General features: G+C 55.2%; 8 protein-coding genes across 8 annotated transcripts; 4 read left to right on the forward strand and 4 right to left on the reverse strand.

Moving 5' to 3' along the window:
• Positions 1–351: 351 nt before the first annotated feature.
• BBBOND_0400120 (CSL zinc finger domain containing protein, putative) lies at positions 352–1,378 on the forward strand (the record flags this gene model as incomplete). Its single annotated transcript, XM_012914248.1, has 4 exons — positions 352–402; positions 496–640; positions 988–1,102; positions 1,138–1,378. 4 exons carry the CDS (start codon positions 352–354, stop codon positions 1,376–1,378), a joined length of 552 nt encoding a protein of 183 aa, XP_012769702.1.
• Positions 1,379–1,522: 144 nt separating this feature from the next.
• Positions 1,523–2,068, reverse strand: BBBOND_0400125 (hypothetical protein, conserved; the record flags this gene model as incomplete). Its single annotated transcript, XM_012914249.1, has 1 exon — positions 1,523–2,068. The coding sequence occupies one exon, from the start codon at positions 2,066–2,068 to the stop codon at positions 1,523–1,525; it is 546 nt and encodes a 181-aa protein (XP_012769703.1).
• A 579-nt stretch (positions 2,069–2,647) lies between these two features.
• Positions 2,648–4,796, reverse strand: BBBOND_0400130 (-GTPase Der; the record flags this gene model as incomplete). Its single annotated transcript, XM_012914250.1, has 11 exons — positions 2,648–2,872; positions 2,914–3,027; positions 3,099–3,386; positions 3,443–3,534; positions 3,704–3,816; positions 3,852–3,920; positions 3,957–4,036; positions 4,071–4,268; positions 4,305–4,398; positions 4,435–4,478; positions 4,521–4,796. The coding sequence occupies 11 exons, from the start codon at positions 4,794–4,796 to the stop codon at positions 2,648–2,650; spliced, it is 1,593 nt and encodes a 530-aa protein (XP_012769704.1).
• Positions 4,797–5,134: 338 nt separating this feature from the next.
• Positions 5,135–5,975, reverse strand: BBBOND_0400140 (hypothetical protein, conserved; the record flags this gene model as incomplete). The annotated part of the gene is made up of 4 exons (XM_012914251.1): positions 5,135–5,196; positions 5,220–5,358; positions 5,398–5,468; positions 5,504–5,975. The coding sequence occupies 4 exons, from the start codon at positions 5,973–5,975 to the stop codon at positions 5,135–5,137; spliced, it is 744 nt and encodes a 247-aa protein (XP_012769705.1).
• A 967-nt stretch (positions 5,976–6,942) lies between these two features.
• On the forward strand, positions 6,943–8,446 carry BBBOND_0400143 (hypothetical protein, conserved; the record flags this gene model as incomplete). Its single annotated transcript, XM_012914252.1, has 6 exons — positions 6,943–7,233; positions 7,272–7,355; positions 7,508–7,557; positions 7,596–7,840; positions 8,084–8,164; positions 8,199–8,446. The coding sequence occupies 6 exons, from the start codon at positions 6,943–6,945 to the stop codon at positions 8,444–8,446; spliced, it is 999 nt and encodes a 332-aa protein (XP_012769706.1).
• A 1-nt stretch (position 8,447) lies between these two features.
• Positions 8,448–10,750, reverse strand: BBBOND_0400145 (hypothetical protein, conserved; the record flags this gene model as incomplete). Its single annotated transcript, XM_012914253.1, has 7 exons — positions 8,448–8,547; positions 8,582–8,991; positions 9,030–9,086; positions 9,127–9,682; positions 9,851–10,141; positions 10,183–10,483; positions 10,672–10,750. 7 exons carry the CDS (start codon positions 10,748–10,750, stop codon positions 8,448–8,450), a joined length of 1,794 nt encoding a protein of 597 aa, XP_012769707.1.
• A 496-nt stretch (positions 10,751–11,246) lies between these two features.
• BBBOND_0400148 (hypothetical protein, conserved) lies at positions 11,247–13,933 on the forward strand (the record flags this gene model as incomplete). The annotated part of the gene is given in 6 exon segments (XM_012914254.1): positions 11,247–11,297; positions 11,338–11,456; positions 11,495–11,553; positions 11,589–11,827; positions 11,890–12,904; positions 12,924–13,933. The coding sequence occupies 6 exon segments, from the start codon at positions 11,247–11,249 to the stop codon at positions 13,931–13,933; spliced, it is 2,493 nt and encodes an 830-aa protein (XP_012769708.1).
• Positions 13,934–17,727: 3,794 nt separating this feature from the next.
• BBBOND_0400150 (hypothetical protein) lies at positions 17,728–24,171 on the forward strand (the record flags this gene model as incomplete). Its single annotated transcript, XM_012914255.1, has 1 exon — positions 17,728–24,171. The coding sequence occupies one exon, from the start codon at positions 17,728–17,730 to the stop codon at positions 24,169–24,171; it is 6,444 nt and encodes a 2,147-aa protein (XP_012769709.1).
• Positions 24,172–24,697: the final 526 nt, after the last annotated feature.

Here is a 24,697-nt window from a genome sequence, read left to right on the forward strand (position 1 = left end):
GGTCCCGCTTATATACTGGTGAGCAGTATGCGTAACGGACGCATCTCACTGCTGCTGGCAATATTAGACATCGTAATTAATGTAGCAAACGTTGTTAATTAAATTCTGTGAGTTAAGTGGCACAATATCGACCACGTTTGCCCACCTCTGCCGCGAAATGTAAGCTCCGCCCTGGTGATGGTGTGTCGAAGGTCACGTTACCTGGAGCAGTTAGCGGATTCCACCGCTCTATATACCTATACCTTCGTTGTTTTAATGTAGCATCGGCCAGGATGATGGCCGTCTTGATGTGTCGCAGTTGAGGCTGCCTCCTGCCCGGTCACAACGTCCACTGCTTCCTGCGCCGCCACGATGCTTTTCACCAAGACCTTCCTCTGCAACCTCGACTGGGATAGCGTGACGGTGGGTTAAGCATCGTGATGTGTATTTGCTTCCCTGACGTATGCTTATCTGTTGCCTTCCGTAGTCGGCTACGCCTTGGTCATCTGTCTGCAGCGCGCCTTCTATCGCATGTACCCCTCGAAGTACTACCCGCACGTGAAGGAAGTCCACGTCATCGACCATGAGCTGGTGCCGGAGAAGCGCCAGCTTCGGGTGCGCCGCATTGCCAGGGTGAAGTACGACCTGCCCTCGATCGTCCGTGAGTTAATGCGCACTGTAGAATCTTCAACCATTGAGATTGGTTTGTCTTTCGTGTATGAGTTTATGATTGCTTTCGTTTTTCTGCTGTTGAAGCCTACAAGTGCAATTCTGTGATGCGTCCATGCCCGGTGTCATGGTATAATGCGCGTGACCTAGTATGCGTTGAACAAAAACCATCTGTGCGACACAAAGGCCGCAATGTGATGATTGTATCCATTGTGCTCGATTATGTAGCGCTAACATGTGGCGCTTGATTTGATGCATCGTGTGGCGCTCAAAAGCTGATATTCACATTTCCTGTCTACGTGCTCTATCCTCCGCTTGCATTTCCCATCCGCCCTGCAGACTACATCGTGGGGCCTAGCATCGAGTACTTCGTGCTGGAGGACTCTGTCGTGGATTTGGGTGCTAGATGCCTGTCGCACAGAACGTTCGGGTTGACCATGAAGGACTCGTACACGTGAGCTCCAGCGGTTGTCGTGACAAAACGCGCAGTTACAACGAGACGGCGACTATACGGGCGACGCCAAACGGCCAGTCCGAGTACAGCAGCTCAACGGACTTCGGGATCCTTGCCTTCGGCTTCCTCAACTCCACGCTGGAAGCTGTAAGTCCGCCAAACCGCGTGCTTTTCATCAGCCATCTCCAGGTTGCGCGCCGTGTGGTGAGTGACTTCTCCAAGACTGAGGCCCACCATAAGGCGCTGATGCAAGCCGCTGCGCGCCTCGGTGACTAGTTGTGGAACCTGGCTCCACTGCGTGACTTAAGTGGCCAAGTGTGGGTATCGGTAATGCTAACGCTGACGGCTACGCTTATGTTAAAGTACAACATTAAGATGCGTTGTCTTGTTTACTTACGTGGAGCTGATCCAACGGCAGTATTATTGCAGCGCGTGCTGCGCCACCTCCGGCTTGTGGGCGAGCAGCGACTCTATGTGGTCCAGGACGAAGAAGGCCACTATGCCGCTGATGTCCATCCCGTAGAGGGCAGGAATCGCCGCCTGGAAGAGCTTGAGATAAGCGTCGGTCGCTTGGTACACGGCGTCAAACGGGAAGAGGTAGGGGTTCACCTGCGGCAGCCACTCCAGCAGGTTGCGGACGTGGAGCAGGAACCTGAAGATGCGAATTCCGTACACAGCGCCGAGCACAATGCCAGCACCGTGATCCTTCCACGTCTGCAGCAGCGCGCGCTCCCACGCCGTAGGCTTCGGAGCTGTTACCTGCGACAAGGCGACTGGCGGCGAGGCACCACCGCACGCCCTGGTCTGAACCTTCCTAGGGCGGTGCCACCCGCTGCAATATACACCCTGCTTAAGGGCGGAAGACGGTTGCAGAAAGCACGGGGAAGCCTGAAGAGAGTTGCAGTACCGCGTCGCGCTAACACATACTGCCGGCAGCAACACACTCAACGTAAGCAAGGCTCTCATGGCAGCCTTCCATCGGTAAATACCAACGAGGAAACAAATCGCAATTCTCACGTCCCGCACATCACGTCGGGGGGCCTGTTATCCCTCACAACGCTCGCCTGTCCATTTGCGCCGCCTTCCTCGCCATTGCCCACAATGGAGTCGCGGACTAGCACCACCACCTCCTCCAGCGCTGGCAGCACGCTGGAAGTCACGCGCGAGGGCAACATCGCAGGGTTCCGGGAGGAGCTCATCTACGAGACCATCAGCCTGGACGACTGCCACTACGACGAGTCCGTTCAGGTCTTCTACTACGCGTGCCCGTGCGGGGACCTGTTCGAATTCACGCTGGAGCAGCTCAAGGCAGGTGAGTGCACTCGACCACGGTCTTATCCCATGCAGGCAACCTCGTGTCGGAGTGTCCCAGCTGCTCGCTCCGGGTGCGCATGGACCTCAAGGACGGCGACCTGGACCCTTACATTGCGACCTGCTAATGGCAATACGCTAACTTCGGCGTTGTTAGTGTAGCAATTGCGCCACGTATCGGCTCGTGTAACTCTATCGCATTCCTAATTGTATTAACGTTTCCACCATGCGTCGTCACAGGGACAGCAGCTCCCGGGGGTTGCAGCTGCCCTTGGAAGCGCGGTTACGGAGGTCCGGCACCCTGTGCCTCGCTCTCTTGGCTCTGGGGTACCAGCGGATAGGTGAGCCCGTCAGGTTGAGTGACCGCCGGAAAAAGACCTCCAGGTACTCGGCGTAGTCGTCGGTCAGCAGGCGCTCGTCGTTGCAGAACAGCGCAATGCCAGGTGGCTGGCTGTGAACCTGGATGGCGTTGTTGCGTGCAGGATGTTAGCGGTGTGTACCTGGCAGACGTAGTAGATGTTCAGTCGTTTCCCATGCGTCACGGGCGGCTTCTGGAGGAAGGTCGCCTCGCGCAGAACCTCGTTCAGCAAGGCGGTGGTGAAACTCTTGGAGAACTGCGCAACAGTGTAGCCGTGGAATGTGCAATGGCAAACGTGGATACCTGTTACAACGCAGCGCTGCTTACCTGTTCGTGCGCGTTCTGGCATGCCTCCAGGACGTTGCTGACTCGCTGGGCGGTCTTGGCGGAGGTGAAGACGACATCGGCGTAGTCCAGCCAGTGCAGTTTCTCCTTCACGTAGCTAACTGCGTTCTTGTACACCGTGGGATCCTTGTCCACCAGGTCCCACTTGTTGCACACGATAACCGCGGCGCGGCTCTCCGCCCGTATCTCCTCGGCCAGCTTCACATCGTTGCGGGAGATGCCCCAGCTCGCGTCCACCACCAGCACGCACACGTCGCTCCTGCGGATTGCCTGAGAAAAGGTCAGCATATGCAGGGCCGGGCTCGGCAGCTGCCGGGGCAACTCACCCTCAGGCTGCGACCCTTGGGGAGGAAACTCCGACGGTCCTTCGACTGTAGACGCATGCCGGCGGTGTCGATCAATAGGTAACGCTGTTCCCCTAGAAGCAGTGATTAGCGAAACTTCAGGTACGAGATGTACACTACGGCATACATCCAGCAGTGCCAACTTGACACACCCGGTGTTTACTAACGACTGCCATGGTTCACATAGAAGCCATTATATGCATACACAGGGCACAACGAGGTTGTACATTAGCGCACCCATACCTCTGACAATGGGCACCTCCACCGTGTCCAGGGTGGTGCCCTCCTTCGGCGACACCAGGCAGCGTGAGCTCCCAGCCAGCAGATTCACCAGCGAAGACTTGCCGCAGTTGGGCCTGAAACATATCCAAGGTGACAACCAAGTACCAACCTCCCGACGAACGATACCACCACGTCGTGCCGCTCCTCTATAGTGCAACGCCCAAATCCGGCAACGCAACTGCAGCCAGCTTAGCGTCAATGAAGCACCACCTACTCATTGAGGAGCTCCCCGAGCCCAGTGCCGTGCAGCGCGCTCACTGGGTACGGACGGCCCAGACCCAGCCTCCAGAATTGCTGAGCAACGTGACACCGGCACCACGCCACGTACCTCAGCCAAAACGTCGCCAAAGTGGAACGACTCGCACTTGTTCACACACAGCAACACGCGCAGATTTCCCCTCTTTTTCAAAGCGTCCAGCACGAAGTCCCGCACCTCCAGGTCACCCTCGGTGAGCCCTTCCTGGCCGTCAACCACCACTATGGCCACCGACGCATGGTCCAGAGAATCTCCCACTTGGGCCTTAATCTAAGCGCACATGAGCCACTTTCCAGCCGCACTCACCGACTCGGCGTATTCACTCTCGTCCTCCAGCCCGCCGGTGTCTATTAGCCGGAAGGTGCACCCCTCCCAGTCGGCCAGCGCATATTGGCGATCCCTGACACGGAGTTACGTAGTTGGCAATGCGCACTACCTAGTGGTGCCTGGCGATTCCGACACGATGCTGCCGCGGTGGAACTGAGCGGTTATGCGAGCGAATCACGTCGCATGGCACCTCACCTGCTTGGAGATGCGATTGAAGATGGAGGATTTGCCGACATTCGGACGACCAACGATTGCAACCACAGGCTCGCATGGTGAATCTACGCGGTCATCTGGTTCCTGCAACTGAGGTTCTCCTTCTCCGGAGGGTTGGAAGTGCGCTCGTCGTACTGCAGGCCGCCGGCACGAAGCCGACCTTCCACTAAGTGCCCAGCAGCATTCTCGGCACGGCTGCAGGAACCCGTACACCACGCTGTGAGCCACAACTATCAGCGAGATGCTCAGGAATCTCATGAAATCATGACATTGAGCACCTACGGAGGCCGCACATGTGCGACGCTTCTACACCCCTACGAAGGCAGCCAACGCAACACATCCCGGCGATACGGGCACTACATGGCGTGTATAGTTTTTGTATACGGTTGTTGTACGGTGGAGTTCGTGTCTATCTCAGTCGCGGACGGTCAGAGCCACCTTCCTGCTCCACTGGCCGGCGAATGGACGACGAAGAAGGCCCAGCAGCGCGATAATACTGTGTTAATACACTTACTAGAGTATCTACAACAGCTATGCCCCTAATGCCGACCTATTGCCGAGTTGCCTCATCTGTTGAAGAAGGACCTACAACACCGTCACACAGCACTCAGCAACGAACTCACGTCAGCGTCATCTGGTGGAGCTGCTTCTGAGGCTTCTTCAGCAGCCCCTTTCTGTCACCCTCCGAGCTGCGTTCTTCCCGGCCATGCTTCAGCGGAGCCGAGGTGGGCCCTCGGGCAGGCGAGTTCACCTGAACGTACTCATCGCTCTCCTCCACCACGAAGTAGCCGCTGTCCACGTAGGTGTTATCGCGCGTCACCTGCAACCTTTAAGGCGCTTATCCGATAAAGCGACACACCTTTTCCACGTAGCTCACTGGGCGGTCATTGCAGCTTGCGTCGTCCAGCTCCATGGCTTCGCAGGGGTCGTCTGAACGCGTGTGGCGCGGATACGCACCGACTCACCGCACTCAAACAGGGAGCCTTCCAACGCGTCGCTCTGCGATATCGCAGCCGGGGCGACCTGGGATGAGGGTGCCGCCGCACTGCTGCTGGGCTGCGCCAACTTTTGGGACACGAACGACTGGAAGTCTTTGTGCGTGTTTGCTGCACTCTCGCCTGGCGCTGATGTAGCTATCCTCTCGACTCTTGGCTGCGTCGGTTGCGTTGCCCCGGGAGCTGCTGCCTGCGCTTGCGCTTCTGCTGGCCGGTGGCTTGGCACGGCGGCCGGAGGCGGCGCATCCACCCTAGGCTTCTTAGTGACACCCTCGCTCTTTACGTGCCCATATCCGTTCAGCCCGAATAGCTTCTGCTGGCTCGTTTTGCTTTCCGGAGTGGTGCGTGCAGCGGGTGTGGCAGCAGGAGCCCTTGCACCGCCGGACGGCACGGAAGGCTTCGGAGTAGGAGCGCACAAGGCGCTGTCACTGAAGGGCGTCATAACACAGCGCGCAGACCTACCCCTGTTTGCCCCGTTCGTATTTGCGTATCCTGATGTTAGGTGTCAGCAGCTGGGCGTAGCTGAAAAGCGGGTCAACAACTGGCAACTGTCGCCTCACCTAGGAATGTACAGGCTCTCTTTCTCCGAGCAGCGCTTCAGCTCGCCCTCCACCAAATCAGTCTCGTGCTTCCAACACAGCTGACTCACTGCAGCTCCCCCGTTTAATGCGCCGACGTACACCGCGAACACAGACGACTTCACATCTGGGTACCTGCTCCGCAGCGCTGCGACGAATGTACTGGAGCAATCACAAATGCAGTGTGGAGTTATATGACGCCTTGTATTACGCTTCATATCACAATATATGGCGTATGAATATGCAGGCTGCCTGTACCCGCCGCTGTAACGAACGATGGGTACCCAGTGCAGCAACGTGTATGGTCACCCCGGCTCAGCATGGGTGCGTTGGTGAGCTCGCAACACGTGACAGCCAAGGGGTGTCTCAGCAGGGTGTCGCCATCTACATTGACACGGCAGGACGGAGCAGTAACGTCTAAGCAACTAACCTTCCAAATCAGCCTCGGTCTTGTGAGACAAAACCACGTCGCCGCCCTCGTCCGAGTGGCATACCGAGTATAGCAAACCAACGCCTTCCTTGCCACTGGCGAACTCTTCGACTGCCCTGCCTCACTGTGTGCCCCAAATAGTCGCCAACATACCGCTGGGCGCTGCCGAAGTCGACACCGAGCGAATGGGTGACCACAGCGACCGTGACCTGCTGCTTGTAAAAACATCAAAAGCGACGTACACATTTACAATCGGCGAGCAGCTGCTCTATGACGAGACTCGGAGTCGCCATTCTACGAGCCTTCTATGGAAGTTATAACCGACTCTGGGTGCCAGGGATAGCGAGGCCATGCTCCACACACTAGCCGATGTGCGGGCGGACAACCTAACGCGGCACAAAATGCCGCCGGAATCGCGCGTGGATAACGAGCAAGTCTACTATTTCCTGCTGAGCAACCTCAACGACAGGCTGTCCATCGAGGGATTCGCCTACGAGCCCATCAAGCTCGGCGGTGTCTACTGGACGTTGACGGCCATTTCGCTCCTTAAGGGCGCAGTTAACGACATTGTGCACCCCAGACTGAACCGCGATCTGGAAACCATAGTCTACGACATTGTCGAGGGCTCCAAGAACGCGGACGGCGGCTTCGGCAACGCTCCTGGCCACCCCTCCTCTATTATCGCAACTCATGTAAGCGTTCGTCGCGCCGGCAACTTGACGCTACGCAGTATGCTATCCTCACACTGAGCCTGCTGGGGAGGCAGGACTCCATCGACAAGGAGCTCACGGCGAAGTACATCTCGGGACTGCAGGTACGGCCACGAACGCTGCTGCATGCCACACGCTTGCGTCATTCACGGTTACCGTGTGTTGGTATATTGGGTTGTTTTGCTGTATCCAGTTGGTGTTCACAACCTGTTTCGCTTGGTGATAAGCGAGGATGGCAGCTTTAACGAAAGCGCAGAACGCGGATGGGAGCTTCAACTGCGACCTCTTTGGAGAGGCGGACGCAAGGTTGGTTGTTACACGGAAAGACCTATATCGCTATGTAGGCACATCTACAGCTCTGTGATCTGCCTGTCTGTGCTGGGCGCGCTGGACAGCGTAGACGTGGGCGGGATCGTGCGGTTCCTGTTGAGTTGCCAGAATGCTGACGGCGGGTTCTGCTGGTACCCTAGGGGTGAATCGCACGCTGCAGCCGCGTTCTGTTGTGTCGGCGCGTTGTCTGAGTTGGGTGCGCTTCACCTGGCGGACCTGGACGCATTGGGGCTTTGGCTTGCCGAACGGCAGACTCCAGGTGCGTTGAAGTCACCGTGGCCTATCTCATTTTGTTGTGATTTAAGTACGCAGTTGTGTGATGGTCTAATCAATGTTGCGCGTTCATGTTTGTTTTCATTGCTGTCTTAATGCTGGCACGTTATTACCTGCCACAACACTGCGCAACTGGGCCACCTGGGTGATTATTGCTATCATTTTTCATGGACACTCTGTTTGCCGTCCGGATGTGTCAACACTCGTGTGCACTGAACTATTGTTACAGGTGGCGGTTGCAACGGGCGAGCGGAGAAGGCGCCCGATATATGCTACTCCTGGTGGGTGCTCTCCGCACTACACAACATAGGTAATCCGATGGTGGCTGCAGTAACTCTGCGCAGGCCGATTTGAGTGGTTCGACTCGGAGAAACTCGTCGGCTTCATAACCCGGGCGCAAAACCAGGAAGACGGCGGCATCGCCTATCTACCAGGGTTCATGGGGGACGTATTCCACACCTTCTTCGCGCTCGCCGCGCTGGCACTGATTGACCACGAGCGCTTCGGGCTTACGCAGGTCCATCCTGTCTACGCCACCACGCCTTTCGGGCTCCGGGGGCTGACTGGCATTCGCGGAAACACGGGTGAATGAATTATAGCTTCTTGTTGCGCAGCAGCGGGGAGGACAGGAACCCCTCCAGTGACCCCTTGCAGTCCACCAGCCCTGCCTGATTCATCGTCCCTCCGTTCTCTCTGACACGCTTGATCAACAAAATGTGTGCCCTACCTGATGAACGCGACGCACTCCTCCTCCGACCCAAAGCGTAGCGTCTCCTTGATGGTGTCCACGGACAGCGACATCGCAGTGCTCGCCATCGCGACTAGCGCGTTCATGCGGAAGCGAGGCTCAAACATCTTGAAAAGCAGCTTCGCGTAAAATGGCGGTGCAGTGATCAGGTCATCCACGCCCGGAGGGCACACGGGGCCTGCTGCTGGGCCCTCGGTGAAGTTATCCGTGGAGAAGGCCTCGGAATATATCGCGCGAATGCAGGCGTCCTTGTCGATTCCGCTGGTGTCCGCAACCCTGAAGTACTCCACAAAGTTGCCCTCGGACAGGAAGGTCCTGATCGCGTCGGCGTAACTGAAATACGCGCTGCTCCGGAAATCGGAGTCCAATGCGTCACCTGCGAGCATCAGCTATAAATTGACGAGCACCTACGCAAGTATCGCAGCACGTCCATGTGCATGTGCTGCATCGAGAGGTACAGCAGGAAGTAGCAGTCGAACTCCACCTAACGCCACCATGGATGTCACCCTTACTAATTAACCAACCTGATACTGCGGGAAACCGCCCACTCGTCTGTGGAGGTGCCTCAACTGCGTCTGGCACTGGTTGAACTGGTCCAAGTCGCCGTGCACCAAAGCGATCCGGGCGTTGGCCGCATACAGCTTCACCACGAAGGGGCCGCTGAGGTGCTGCACTTGCACGTCCTGTCGAATCGAACGGAACTGCTCCTCGATATACCGGTAGTTGAAGCTGCGCATGAACGTATCGAACACGTGTCTGAAGGCCTTCCGCAGCACGCGCTCCGGCCTCACCACTGCCGGGTTGGGCTCCGCAGTCAGACGCAAATACGGCTTCTCCAGGGTCTCGCACACTCCCACTACAGCACGGCCCTTCTGAGGCCTAAAGTTGTACACCTGGCACAGCATAGATTCGGAACACGCCGCAACGTACCCCTTCCCCTCCTGGCAGGCTCTTGAACCGTTCCGACCGCTGCTGCCTCTTACGGAGCTCGAAGGTTTCGCCGTTCGGCGACGGTGCTTGCGATTTGGCGCTGCCACGGTGCGCAGGAAGTGGCCTGCGAGACGTAGCCGCCGCGCTGTTCTCCCGCGGAGGAGGAGGCGGGGGTTCCACCGCCGGCACGGCAGTCATACGGCCATTAGCTGCTTTCCGCAAAACCGGCTCGGCAGTGCCCATTATCTCATACGGACTGGGGATCACCAGGTCCTTCATCGTCAGCGAGCCGTTCCTGCGTCGGATGTACGACGGAGCGCAGACGCGTACCTATGGCGCTGCACAACGCGCTCCACGAACTCGCTAATCTTGGTTCGGAACCCCTTCGAGCACGCACCCTGACGCGCCATTAGCGACTCTAAGCACAACAATACCATGGCATGATGGGCGTACAGGCGCTGGATCCAGTTGTTGATATCGTCCATCGTGGGAACGTCGGGGCCGTAGGGCTTTTTAGGCTGCGATGCGCCGGTCGGTTTTCCCACATCAACGGTGATGTCGCTGCTGAACTGTGGCGGGACTCTACGCGTCGCACCCGTGGCTGCCGCGCTTCCATGTACCGGCTCCGAGGGCCACGGCCTGGGGCGTACCTTGGACTCTGAAGCTTGTGACTAAGTACGACAGCAACCGCACCGTCATTGCCCCTCGACACCTTCAGGGTAATTGGGATGAGATTCTTCGAAGCAGATTTACGGGTGGCCACTGGAGTTGTCGACAAAGGTATACGCCACGCATTCTTGGGAGTCAGCTTCACGCCGCTCAGCAGGTTAGCCCGATTGTACGTAACCGCAGGCCCCGGCACTGGGGGCGGCATCTTCAGATCCACTGCAGGAGGCGGTGGACGTATCATCATCCTTCTCGCCTCCGACGCAGCCAATTCATCGTTGTAGCCTATTCACGCATGAGCAATGTTGCAGACACGGACCAATGATGTAACGGGATACAGAGACAGATGCGTTAGTGCCGCCATTTAATTAGGCATACTGAAGGTCCCATAGTGCCACTGACAACCACGGAGGATGCTTAGCTTGCACAGTGGGACCAGGACGTCCTCAAGCTACAATAGACCGCTGACCTACCCTGCTGCTTGAAGTACGCGAAGAGCATGTTGTAGCTCGGAGCAGGCGGTGGCCTCACAGGCGGCCCTGTGTTCCTCATCGTACGCAATATATCATGGCACCTGGCAAGCTTGAGAATATGCTGGAAAAAAACACGCCGTACGCTCCCGCGGCTAGGGATACGCAGATCGCCCTTTTGCTCCTAAAATGAAACGAATCCGGCACAGAGACGTCCTGATATTTCACGGCTGACGTACGCGCACAGATGTTTCTGTTTCCATGGCAAGTTAGGCGAAATTGCGCCGGCCACGTCGCCTCGTGTCTTCCGCGAATTCCGGAGGCAGTCCAAGCGGCTCTAGCTGGGCCGTTGATGCAACGCAATCGCGCACGTTAAATATTAAGCTGCATTAGTTACATGCTGCGGAGATGGGGACTCAGGGCGGTCACTTGCGTCTTGCTTGCACTTACACATCACCCGTGCTCCGGCGGGCCTGAAGGATTCCACGCACATCATGGGCATTGTTACGATGGGCAAGCTGGGTGATGGTTGAGTGTATATTTACACTCGTTGCCGCGAAATTGCCGGCAAACGTAACATGAGTGCCAGTTACCAACCGGACTTCCAGCTGCCATTCGAGGCGTATCCCGTACGTGACCACGAAGTAATAGGAACACAACGGCGTACAGTCGCAGAAGAAGTTCATGCAAGATGCGTATACGTGCTTCGAAGAATCCCGCTTCGGGCTCTTTGAGTCCCCGACAGGATCCGGCAAGACCATCGCAATCCTCTGCAGCCTTCTCACCTGGTTAGCATGATTTCGCTGGGCCAACGCATCTTCTCCAGGCTCAGGGACAACAGGGTGAAAGACGCCGTCTCTCGGTTGGGACCCAAAGTTGACAACGGTTGGTATATTCTGCCAGTGTTCAGACATTGGCAGACGAGGGCGTGCCTGCATGGGTCCGTCGCAGCATGGAAGCGCAACTCCGATCAATTGCGGAGGAGGCCATAACAGCTGACATGGAGCGCCTGACTGCTACTCGGCAGCGGTTGAAGAGTGACTTTGTCGTTACGGACGAGGGCGTGCGACTCAGGTCCGGCGCCAAACGCGGGCGGGATCAGGTAGGCGGTGCGCATCAAATAGCAATACTAGAGTCGTGGTGCACATTACAAACTGGTGTCTGTGCGTATTATACCAATTGGTGGTGACAATTCGCTTGTGCTGTTTCACTTGGGGGCAGGGTGTCACCACGACCAACAGTGCAAGCTCTGATGCGAGGCCTACGAGGAAGAAGATCCAAGTCGTCATCTGCAGCCGGACCTTCTCACAGCTGAACCAGTACGTGAGGGAGCTTCGGAGGCTGGGGGCGCTGGCTGGACAAGTTAAGGTCGGCATCGCGGCTGGGCGTAACCACACATGCGTCAACCCCGCCGTGCGGGCGAAGTGCCACACGAACGAGGATTTCAACGATCGCTGCCGACAGGTCGCCTGTGAGTACCGGCAGGACGTGTCGCCACTGGTTGAAGCTTCAATGTGCTTTCCAATGGACCTGGAAGACCTCAGGGCCGTCGGAACTGGGCTGTGCGCGTGCCCCTATTATGCAGCTGGGCAAAGCATGGAAGAGTGTGACGTCATTCTCGCGCCATACGTGTCAGTTTTCAATCCTTCGATTCGGCAGCACACGGGCATCGCAACCGACGGGAACATACTTATCGTTGACGAGGCGCACAACCTGGTCAGTGCGGTAACCGAAGCCCAATCGAGTGTAGTACACGCGAAGGCAATGGCGGCACTCGTTCAGCAATGCAGGTCGTTTACGGGGAAATACATGGGCGAAATCGGTGGAGATAATGAAACCATCGCCAGTATTGAAAAGGTAGCCGGCATTCTCTCCAACTGTGGGAAGGCGCTGAGCGCTGCTAGCGGTTCGCCTCGCGTGTTCACCATACCCAGCTTCATGATTGAGGTGGGACTCGAGGATACTAAGTTTCACGATATCGTCGCGTTCATGGCCTCGGGTGACTTCTGCAGACGCCTGCGGACTCTGGCCGAGCGAATGTGGGCGTCGAAGTGCAAAGGAGTCGCACCTACCGACCACTCCAAGCGAAATCCGCATCTTTATGCGGTGTACGACTTCAGGCACTTCGTTACCACGTTGCTCTCTGCCAGTGAGCACGATCGCGTTATAGTTACGTCGGAGGCGGACGACGTGGCCATCGAAATCTTCAATCTGGCTGCAGGTATGTTCCCGTGTTGTCCATAAGATGTTCGCAGACGTTCAATTCCAGCGGCTGACACAAGAGGCGAAGAGCGTGCTGCTAATGAGTGGGACACTGTCGCCCATGGAGGAATTCATCACACTATCGCCATCAAGTGCCGACCCAATCGTGCACCGCAGCCCACCAGTCTTCCCGATGTACCAGTTCTACGCCACCGTCGTCGGCAGCGGTACGTTACAACGTCTCGACGTCACACTCTTGGCAGATGAGCAGGGTCTGGAGTTGGTGTATGACAGCAGCTCAAGGGAGGGGTCACGCGAGTTGGCGGCGTTGTGCAGGATCGTTGAGGCCGCTGCGTCGGTAACCCCGAATGGGATCCTGTGCTTTCTGTCGAGCTACCGATTCCTGAAGAACTTCCAGGTCGCATTTGAAAACTCACCAGAGAGGGCCGGAGTCCTCCGACACAAGGCGGTGTTCTTCGAATCCCAAGGTGCGTTGATGAATGCAAGCTGTCTACCTGGTGCAGACAAGGGCAGTTCCGTCATCGCCGATTACTCCAAACAAGCTTTGGGTAAAGGGGCCATACTCTTCGCAGTCTATGGGGGATCTCAGAGCGAGGGCGTTGACTTCGCGGACGGGCTGGCACGTTTGGTGATACTAGTGGGTCAGCCGTACCCACCCGATGATATAAAGCTGCGGCTGAAGCGAGAGTACTTCAGGGCCAAGTGTAGGTCACCTGGGCACATCTTAATCCTTGCAACAGCGAAGCAAGAAACCCTGTCGCGATCTCAGCGTGACGTTTATGCGAGGTTGGCGGATGATATGAAAACCATCATGTGCTTCAAAACCATCAACCAAAGCATCGGCAGGGCGATGAGACATAAAGGCGACTACGCTGCCGTCGTGCTGCTAGATGCCAGGTACAAAAGCGCGAAAACGCAACAGTGGCTGCCGCCTTACGTCACCCAAGCACTTGCAAGGGATCAAGTGCAAAGTCACTCATCAAATGAAGTTACGAGTTTAAAACAAAAGCTCGACAATTTTTATAAATCGCAAAACAAATAGTAATAAAATCCTACATGAAGTAATCCGTGCCTGCCTGGTGCCGGTAGCGCAATGAGTTGCGGTATCTGCTAGACCCCGTATCCGCTGACACGGCGGCTGCGCGGCGCCGGGGGTCGTGGAGCGAGGCAGACAGACACGGCCTACAGCACGCAGCACTGCGCCAAACCTGGTCCAATCTGTCATCTGCCAGCACTGCTTCACTATAGCTCCCTAGCTGCCTTCCCTCCGGTGCCTCGACTGCCACGCCCCCAGTCCGCGCACCCCGCCCGCAGGCGTCACGCACCGGAGCCCGGCACAACGGGCGGATGTGGGCCAGGGTAGGGAAGCAAGGCAAGCACGTAACCACACCAATGTGGCACCGGCGCGACACTGGCGGGTTCTGGCGTGCCGTACAGCCGCAGCCGCAGTTGGCCGTGGCGGCTCCCCAGGCGTGCCGGCGGCAGTGGATGCCCGGGTAGCAGCTGGACGAGTGCCAGCAAGTGTTATTTCAGCAAGTGTGGTGCCAGGCAGCCTCGGTCACAGCTATCGTCGTCTCATGAAGCCTGGTGCCACCGCCAGTGCCCGCGACCCGCCTGCCTCAGAGCCCGTCCGCAGCGGTGTAGGCGTGCCGGCGGTGGCGGCAAGGTGACTGGTGGTGGGAGCCAGGCCATCACAGCCACATAGAAGTGCGTACCATACTACGTCCTATAGCTATTAAGTGCCGGCAGTGCATTGAGTTGCGGTATCTGCTAGACCCCGTATCCGCTGACACGGCGGCTGCGCGGCGCCGGGGGTCGTGGAGCGAGGCAGACAGACACGGCCTACAGCACGCAGCACTGCGCCAAACCTGGTCCAATCTGTCATCTGCCAGCAGTGCTTCACTGCCGTGCCATAGCTGCCATCCCTCCGGTGCCTCGACTGCCAAGCCCCCAGTCCGGGCACCCCGCCCGCAGGCGTCACGCACCGGAGCCCGGCACAACGGGCGGATGTGGGCTAGGATAGGGAGGCAACACAGGCACGTAACCACACCAATGTGGCACCAGCGCGACACTGGCGGGGTCTGGCGTGCCGTACAGCCGCAGCTGCAGTTGGCCGTGGCGGCTCCGCAGGCGTGCCGGCGGCGGCGCTCCCGGAGTGCCCGGATGCGTGTCGGTGGATGGGACATATAGAGCAGCCATACCGCGACACCAGGTCACATCGTGTGCTGCGCAGCGCCTGCCGCGGTCTGGCGATGTCTCGCCCAGCGACTCCACCCGGCGCCACAGACCCTCCCCAGGCGTGCCGGCGGCGGTGGATCTACAGGTAGCAGTTGGTCGAGTGCCAGCAAGTGTTATTTCAGCAAGTGTGGTGCCAGGCAGCTCCGATCACAGTATCGTCGTCTTATGACGCCTGGTGCCACCGCCAGTGCCCGTGACCCGCCTGCCTCAGAGCCCGTCCGCAGCGGTGTAGGCGTGCCGGCGGTGGCGGCAGGGTGACGGTGTTGGGAGCCAGGCCATCAGAGCCACATAGAGTGCGTACCATACTACGTCTTATAGCTATTAGGTGCCGGTAACGCAATGAGTTGTGGTATCTGCTTGACCCCGTATCCGCTGACACGGCGGCTGCGCGGCGCCGGGGGTCGTGGAGCGAGGCAGACAGACACGGCCTACAGCACGCAGCACTGCGCCAAACCTGGTCCAATCGGTCATCCGCCAGCACTGCTTCACTGCCGTGCCCTAGCTGCCATCCCTCCGGTGCCTCGACTGCCAAGCCCCCAGTCCGAGCACCCCGCCCGCAGGCCTCACGCACCGGAGCCCGGCACAACGGGCGGATGTGGGCTATGATAGGGAGGCAACACAGGCACGTAACCACACCAATGTGGCACCGACGCGACACTGGCGGGGTCTGGCGTGCCGTACAGCCGCAGCCGCAGTTGGCCGTGGCGGCTCCGCAGGCGTGCCGGCGGCTGCGCTCCCGGAGTGCCCGGATGCGTGTCGGTGGATGGGAGATACAGAGCAGCTATACGGTGACACCAGGTCACATCGTGTGCTGCGCAGCGCCTGCCGCGGTCTGGCGATGTCTCGCCCAGCGACTCCACCCGGCGTCACAGACCCTCATCAGGCGTGCCGGCGGCGGCGCTCCCGGACTGCCCGGATGCGTGTCGGTGGATGGGACATATAGAGCAGCTATACCGCGATGTCTCGCCCAGCGACTCCACCCGGCGCCACAGACCCTCACCAGGCGTGCCGGCGGCGGTGGATCCACCGGTGGCAGCTGGTCGAGTGCCAGCAAGTGTTATTTCAGCGAGTGTGGTGCCAGGCAGCCTCGATCACAGGTATCGTCTTATGACGCCTGGTGCCACCGCCAGTGCCCGCGACCCGCCTGCCTCAGAGCCCGTCCGCAGCGGTGTAGGCGTGGCGGCGGTGGCGGCAAGGTGACTGGTGGTGGGAGCCAGGCCATCACAGCCACATAGAAGTGCGTACCATACTACGTCTTATAGCTATTAAGTGCCGGTAACGCATTGAGTTGTGGTATCTGCTAGACCCCGTATCCGCTGACACGGCGGCTGCGCGGCGCCGGGGGTCGTGGAGCGAGGCAGGCAGACACGGCCTACAGCACGCAGCACTGCACCAAACCTGGTCCAATCTGTCATCCGCCAGCACTACATCAGTACCGCGCCACAGCTATTGCTTCAGGAATTAGGCATATCTTGTATCCATTTCCTTCGCTTTTTTTGGCAACCCACATGTTGACCATTTCTAGCATCTGCTGAGCATATTGAAGTGGCAATCGGTCGATATTGTAGGAGACTATGGCTTATCAACCATGATTACTGAGCATGTTAATACTCCCACTCCGCGGTGGCCATGTGCTTTGAGCCCGAACAGTGACTTTCTCACCAATTCAGCGGCTGAAGCGTCCCATGCTTGACGACTCAGCAACGTAACACCTGTAGTGTGAATCGTATCTTAGCAATGGAACCGCTAGATACGTAGAGCACATTTTAGCGCTCTTCGAAGCGACGCCGCGAGTCTGTTCAACGTGATTACCACGCCAATGCTATGTTAAAGTATCCTTTGATAGCTTTATTGTATTAATAAGCGACTCAATTTCTCACCGCATTTTGACTGAGCAGATGGAAGGCCACCAGCAGCGTCGCAGATAGCGGTTGCTCTGCAAATGAATGAGCCCACACCGGGATGAGTTAGTCGCACTTCGCTCTGTTTCTAGTTTGCCATAACTCTGTGCCCACAACGATACCTATATGAGTAGTTTTAGGCGTCCTGTACCGCTGCTGCCATCGCGTGACTGTAGTGGTACTGGCGGTGAGGCGAGCAGTGGTCGCCTGGACGCTCCGGGAACGCCTAAGGGAGACGGCCTGGTGAATTCAAGGTTTATATATGGCATATATGATGTGCGATATACACGGAAATCTCGTGGGGTATGCCACTTTCCGGCCGGGTTCCATTTTTTCACGCCGGTCGGCCTCTGGGCTTACCGGATTCTTGGGCATCTTGCCTCCTTGTTCTTACGGGTGAGTAGCATTTACTATTCACGTGTTTTCAATGTAGTTCACGGGGTGGAGCGGGCTTGTTTTAGCCTGCGACCCCGATTTTTAAAACTAAGTTTAATGATTACTTTTGTCACTGAAACTTTCACGAGGTAGCTTTGTACACGTAGCTCCCGTGAAGTTTCGCTATGGCTCATGAGTGGTAATATTCACGGTCTCATCTCAGAGCTTCGTTCACTCAGGCGTCTCTTTGCTCACCGCTGATTACGATCTCGACGTAGCACTTTGCATACAACGACCTAGTAGTTCGTTGAATGTTTGAACTATGGCGGGTGGAATCTCAGTTGCTACTCTTAAAGAGTGTTTCATGCTTCTAGCGGAGTTAAATAGAAGGGAAGGAATACGGCTGCAAGGTCAGGTTGCGCATCAAATGGCCACTCGTGTTGCCACACTTTATAATAGCCATGGGTTTGAATGGCAGTTGCAGCTTCCACTGAACACGTTCCTCAGGAAAGTGTCAGAGCTCCGTATTAAATTGTGCAAACAATTACCTCGACCTAAGGTTGTCATCAGCGGTCAAAATCTGAGTATTTTCGTCGATTCACTTATAGAATGCATCCCCCAGTTTCTTGCTGCGATGTATTATTTGCTTTATCGTGTTGATGCTAAGTATGTTTCAGTGGGCGGCGGAAGTTGGGCAAATTTATACGCCGGCTACTATAGCTACGGGCATGATGAGCTAAATACGTATCTCTATACAAGAGCCAGTGGTAATAAGTATGGAGTAATCCCCGGTGGATTTAATTTTGGCGATATAGAATCATGGGATTATAAAGCAAAGGAATGGAACGAAGGTAAAAATTTGGTGAAGCACATAAAAGGAATTTTAGATAGCAAAGGCAACATACATTTTCGCAATGTACTGTTCTTGTCCTTTAATGGGAGATCAGAGGCTGTGTATACGGGCAATGCTCTCGGAGTTATTTATGTATTTTGTCAAGTGGTGGTAAACGATTCTAAAGGAGAAGTCAAAAAGGGATTGGAAGATCACGTCAAGCGTTTGAATCCAGCACGTTGTTTAGACTGGCCGAACGTAAAAGTAGTTTGCTCCAATCTGAAGTCTATTTACGATGGTTTGATTACGAAAGGTCCTTTCAACACAATTGGAGAGCCTGCAGATATTGCACACCTCAACCATACGACGTTCGCAGAGACATTTGCTAATTGGTACGCGAATGAATCTGCGAGTTTTTTGGGATGTGTGAAGAGTATGCATTCCTGGGTTACCACCGGTTCGTACAGTTCCCAATCATTTGTGGAGAAATTTCTTTTCCCTAGGGGTTTTGTTTTCAGAGAGGATAAGCTGAAACAGGCATCCAACGCTCTGAACCAACATACATGGGTGGAAACGCTTGTAAATCTCGTTGATAAAGAAAACGGTTTGCTAAAACTTAAAGAACTTTTGGAAGGTTGCAACTGTGTACAAAAAGCAGCGAACAACCCCGACGTAACTTCAAACCAGGACAAGAAAGCCGCCGGACTTTCACCTCATGATACCCACAGTGAGAGCGGGTCTCCTCCCGCATCAGTTGCACAATTTATTTCACCTTCGCCCCCCGGAGAGAAAAGACAAACGGTCGCGCAAGGGTCTACTGGTCAACTGGGTCCAGAATTGAAGGTAGAGAACGGCCTGTCAGGACGTACTGGTCAACTAACTCCAGTGTCTTCTAAGTCTCGGGTGTCAGAACAACAACCATTTGTTCAGACTTCACCTGTGCTGCAGCCAGTGTCTCCCCCCAGTGCTCCTCGAGCCTCTGTCGTTGAAAGTAAACCAAGTGCCCGTGATGTCAGTGTAACGGTCAACGCGCCACAAGTTCTAGAGCCTATTGCCACTCAAGATCTTGCGTTCACCAAGTTTCAAATTCAGTCGGGTCCCGCTTCACAGTCATCTGGTTCCTCTAGTCCCAACAGTGGTCAGGGAGATTTTAAACACAGTCAACAAAGCGGACGAAGTTCTACCACCAAACCAGACTCCTTCACTAATACGACAGCACCTAGCCAGGGTGCTGTTGTTGGAAGCAGTGGGGAGGCAGGGGATACGGATGTCAAATCCCAGGACGGTTTAAATTCTACTCAACCTCCTGCGCAATCTCATACTCCAAGTGATCCAAACGCAGTCTCTGCAGCGCCTCTTGACGATAGTTCACAGGTTGTTCCGACCCTTAGTCTCCGATCGTCATCGCAAGAAGATTCCCATGGTCACGCTGCAGGTACAAGCGACAATAGCTCTGCAACGGTTTCGGGAAATCAAAGCTCAGATCTGTTCAATACGGCTGATGCTGCAGCAACAGAAGCCCAACAAAGTGTTGAAAATCAGGATAATGGCTCTGTACATCAGCCAGGTCCGACACCGCCTGTTCATGCATCCCAACCTCCAGCCTCTTCCACCAGTCCGCCCGGACCCACTGGCCCTGGCAGTATGGCAGGTGATAGGATTACGGGTCTACCACCCGTTTTTTCTGAAGGTCACGACTCTGCGGCCTCCGCACCTAATGTGCTTCATCAGCCTCCAAGTGCTTCAGGTACAGGCCTTCCGTCATCTGGTCCACCTGGTCTCGGTAGTGGGTCTAACCTACGTGGCCCGGGGTATAGATCCGAATCTATTCAACGAAATGATCAAAGGAAGTCGACAGATCGAGTGTCCGATACAGAGGGGCACGCTACCCAAGTTCCTGGTCTAAGTGGCGATGTGGGCATTGGAGGAGGTGGGGGTCAGCAAGAGGGGCAAGATAGTGTTACTCACGAACAAGAACTTGGTTCCTCTGCAAGTGCTAAACTTCAAACACGTCAAGTCGAAAGTTTAGGCTCCGAACGATCTCACTCCGCTGCGGAGGCCGGTAACCTGAGGCATAATGATTCGGGGCTTCCGCCTAACTCTGGTATAGTGACTACCCAAACACATGTGCCCAACCAAGACACTGTTCCACCTACATCTTCTGTTGTGGAGCCTGGCCAAGAGAGCGGTGGAGGTAGCGGGGGTAATGGACTTGACGATTCACATGACAATCTTCCATCACATCAACAGCTTGTTACCTTTTCAACTTCTGCGTTTCCTTCGTCTGTAGATGTTAAAATTCAAGACCCTCCTCCATCTGTTCTCCATCCTTCCGATGGTTCTGAGGGCACCGGTGACCATACGTCATCTTCCACTACTGAACGAAACTCACGGGTCGTACAGCTTTCTAGAATCTCCCAGACACCTGTGAATCCTGCCACTATGACTAGTGAAGATGATGAAATTAACGGAGGGGGTGGCGATTTGTCAATGGTCCAGGCTGCGGACGCAATGAACCAGGTTTCTACAGGTCAAGATCATGACGCATTGCAAGCGCCTGGACGCCAAATTCCGGACGTTTCGACTTCAGAATCTTCGCAGTCTTCCACCACTAACTCAAGCAAAGGCGTAACGCAGTTTTCTAGAACCTTACATACTACTGTGAATCTTGATTCCCTGGGTAGTGATACAGAGCAGGATGAAGACACTGGAGGGGGTGATGACGATTCAGATGACGGGGATGCTGGGACTGATCTACACGGTTCTCAGAGTGAAGATGTTTCGGTTCCGAGGGGTGTGGGAAATACAGGTTCGCCAATGTCTAAGTATACCGTGACTCCGAAGCCTGGAGATCCTATACAAGGCCCACAGGACAATATTCAGTCCGGTTCTTTTATAGGCAGTGCAGATCCTCAGGCTGTGAGTATTCAGCATCCGAACCCTCAGTCAAGTAGCACTCTTACTTCGAGTAGAAGTCCAGACGTGGTATATCCGGCGCCTCCTGTCTCCGACCCACCAACGACGCCTACCTCCAAGCACGTACCTGCATCCCCTGTCTCCGATGTTGGTGCAAATATCGACGATAATCAGGGCACAGTTGGTGGTTGGAATAACCAGGGCCTCAGAGCTAACGCCGGAAGTTTCGGTATGCCGTCAACTGGCGTGTCACGCGGTACAGTTGGGGGTAGTTCTTCATCAGGAGCTGGGGCGGGATATCTTATTCGTAGTAGTCAGCAGGCAGGAGTTTCTGATCTGAGCCCTTCTAACACATCTGCAAATTTAGGCAGCTATGCGTCCCCTCAATTACAACCAAAGTTGGCTAATCCGGCTCGTACCATCTTTACGTTTAAGGAAACCACCGACGATCAGATTTGGGATGAAATCAAGAAAGAAACATTGCCAATGTATTTACTTACAGATTCTACAACACCTCATACTCATCATGCTTCTATCGCCCGTTCTCACTCTGGCCATCATCGTCCCGAAACTTCACGTCGGCCCAACGGCGGTCGTACAGTTACTGGCAGGCAAAACTACGGTACACAGGCGAATAATGGACGGTGGTATAGTAGTCATCTTTCACATAATGATTTTATGAATCTTAGATTTGACATAGATGGTGCGGAGGTGGAAGACGATTCCGATATCAGGATGCAGGCAAAAGTAGATCGCATACTAACTGATAATGCAGTGTATAAGGACTTGCTTCGTTTAATAGCACACCAAAACAATGAAGATAAAGAAAGGCGCCAGAAAGAAGCTGAGGAGAATTATAAAAAGGATCTTCAACGTTTTGAAGAACGGAGGGATAAGAGCATACTCGACTCCGTGGAAGAGGCGTTAGTCCCAATTGAGCGGAAAAAGAATCCATTGTATTATGATGTGCCGCAGATACAACTAACCGTACGAACGCCAGAAACGGTATTTCCCATCATCGATCTAATGTCATTTGACCAAAACCCAATCGAGGATAGCTTCGGCGTCTACAATATGTATACTAACGAAATCAATCTTTCATCGATTCCCACAGTACACATAGGACATCCCATACGAAAAGACCTCGTATTAGAACCCCAGGATCTACAACCACCGAGGAGTCCCGCAGCCGATCTCATTATTGACGTCCCTAAGCGCACACTTCCGGAATCCGTGCCTGACCTTGATTTGCGTGTCGATTCTCTACCTCGTCAAAGTGCCTCACCACATCAACCTTTCCCCCTATTCAATCCCGCCTTAACGGTTGATATTGAAGTATCGGAAATTTCGCAGCACGCGCTGTTACCGACGGACTCCGATACAGATGTTTACAAGACTCCGGCATTAGACTTCTGTGTACCTATGTGGACGAGCCAGACACCGAATGACAATCTTGAAGAAACACCAGAGATTGAGTTGTTCACCGCGGAGCCGCCGTGCACCGTCCGGGATATGCTTCGGTGGCTGGCCGGGATTCGAAGGCCGAAACACCTTGAAGTTCTGGAGAAATGCATTAACCGTGCTCTCGGGAAAGTGCCGGACGTCATACCTGGAAATCCTACACTCTGTGTCAGCAATACCAAACTGAAATCTGAGGATGTAATTAAGGCTTTGAAACTTGCCTCCATTTTTTCAAGTTCCGTGCTCTCTGCCATTGAGCCGGACTGGAAGCAAAAGTCATCGAGGTCTGGCACTGTTAAACGTATGCATACCGATCACGATCAAGACCCCGATGGATGTGCTCTGCTATGCTGCCTGCAGGACTACGTCTACGCGTGCTATCACCAGTTGGCGTTTCTGCGTTCGCAGTGCGCTGGCGATAAATTCCGTGGTGGTTGGATGGGTTGTCAGTTTGGACGGGATGTCACCGCTGACTCCCCCCTGCAGGCTTTTCTGACTGACGCCTACTACTCCAGGTTCAAGACGCACTTCTTCGACCCGTGTGACGTCTGCCTCAAGAGCCGTATCAGGATGGGATTCAGGAAGGGCGATTTCTCTAAGAGCCCCAAAGATGCCAGCTACTTCTATTACCTCCTGTCGCCATCCTGCAGCGGCGATGATGACCCCTTGATGACGTTGTCTTCTTATCTCAACTGTCTAACCAGGAGGACGCCACGCACAACCGGGGAGGTCGTCTCTTTTTTCCAGCATTTCGGTAGTGAGCTGCATAAGGATGGTATAGGAATCTTGTCCGACATGGGAACTGCCCTGTCCACTCCATATCCCAACTGCGCTGAATGGGACCATCTTGGTCGCCACGACTTGGACGCTGTCCGTGGCATACGGGTTTCCGAGTCTCCTATCTCCAAACACGACAATGACCACGCCGGGACCCTATCCACACTGGTGGGCTGCGACACAACCAATGTGCAGTGCACAAAACTGCTGTCGCCCATCACGCACCGGGCTTACGCAATGTACTCGCCGTGCTTCGTCCACACCTACTTGAGCTGGGCGGTCTACCTGGCCGACACACTCCGCGAGTCACTCGACAGGTTGCGTTACGATTTCACTAGGCACAACGTTTCCAAGTGCGGATCAATTCATCACTGCCACGACGCCCTGCCCTACCTCTACTTTCACGGGTTCACGCCGCCGGAGGGCACACCAAGTTCATCACTCACGTGTTCACAGGTCATCACCAAGCTGAAGGAAGTGGTAAACGGTGGGCCAATCGCAAAGCTCATCAACTGCATGGACGACTTCTTATACAGGGTTCGGTGGCCATTCATCTACACGGTCATCACGCTGTGGTCCACCGCATTCCTCTTGTTCGCCCACACGGCGCTATACCGCCTGGACGTGCTGCGCATACAATCTCACTTCATGCGCTCCAGGGGATCTCACGTCATCGATGTCAAGGCGTTACTCACGGACGGCACGAAGATGCCCTCGCTCTACGACATCGATTACTTCGACGACGAAGCACTCGCTCACGCGTGGAACAGAATTTATTAATGATCGTCGTACGATGGCTGCTCACGATTGTTGCTGTGTATTTATGATGTGGAATGCCCGGCCGATGATGCCGAAGCACAGCCGGGGGTGTTATACTTGGCGGTACCCCTGTTGCTCATACTGTTAGTAATTAGATGGCAACACGGCCAAGTATAGTTACATATTGTTCCATCAACTGTGAACCATAGGCCCAGCTGCTATCGTATGGCTGAATATGACAACAGGTGACAGTGCTGCATTAGGCTACCAGCCGTTGCGCCGACTTGGGGCTTCCAGTGTGGTTGCTTCCAAACGAGCGAACACATTCGGCGCAGTAAACATTGCTAACGCGTACATGGACGTACTATGCAATGTATGGATACGTAGGATCGGGTTTTGGTAGATATGTCGCCCATGTTCAGCTTGTCTATACGTATAAGTTGCATTACTAACCTCCGAGATAAATGTTAAAAGCTGTAGATATATAGCTTAACACTCATGTGAGACCAGCATGAGGTGTCATCCAGTCGCCCTTAGGCATTCACCT

The sequence above is a fragment of the Babesia bigemina genome (genome assembly GCF_000981445.1).
Source record: "Babesia bigemina genome assembly Bbig001, chromosome : IV".
Taxonomy (NCBI): domain Eukaryota; phylum Apicomplexa; class Aconoidasida; order Piroplasmida; family Babesiidae; genus Babesia; species Babesia bigemina.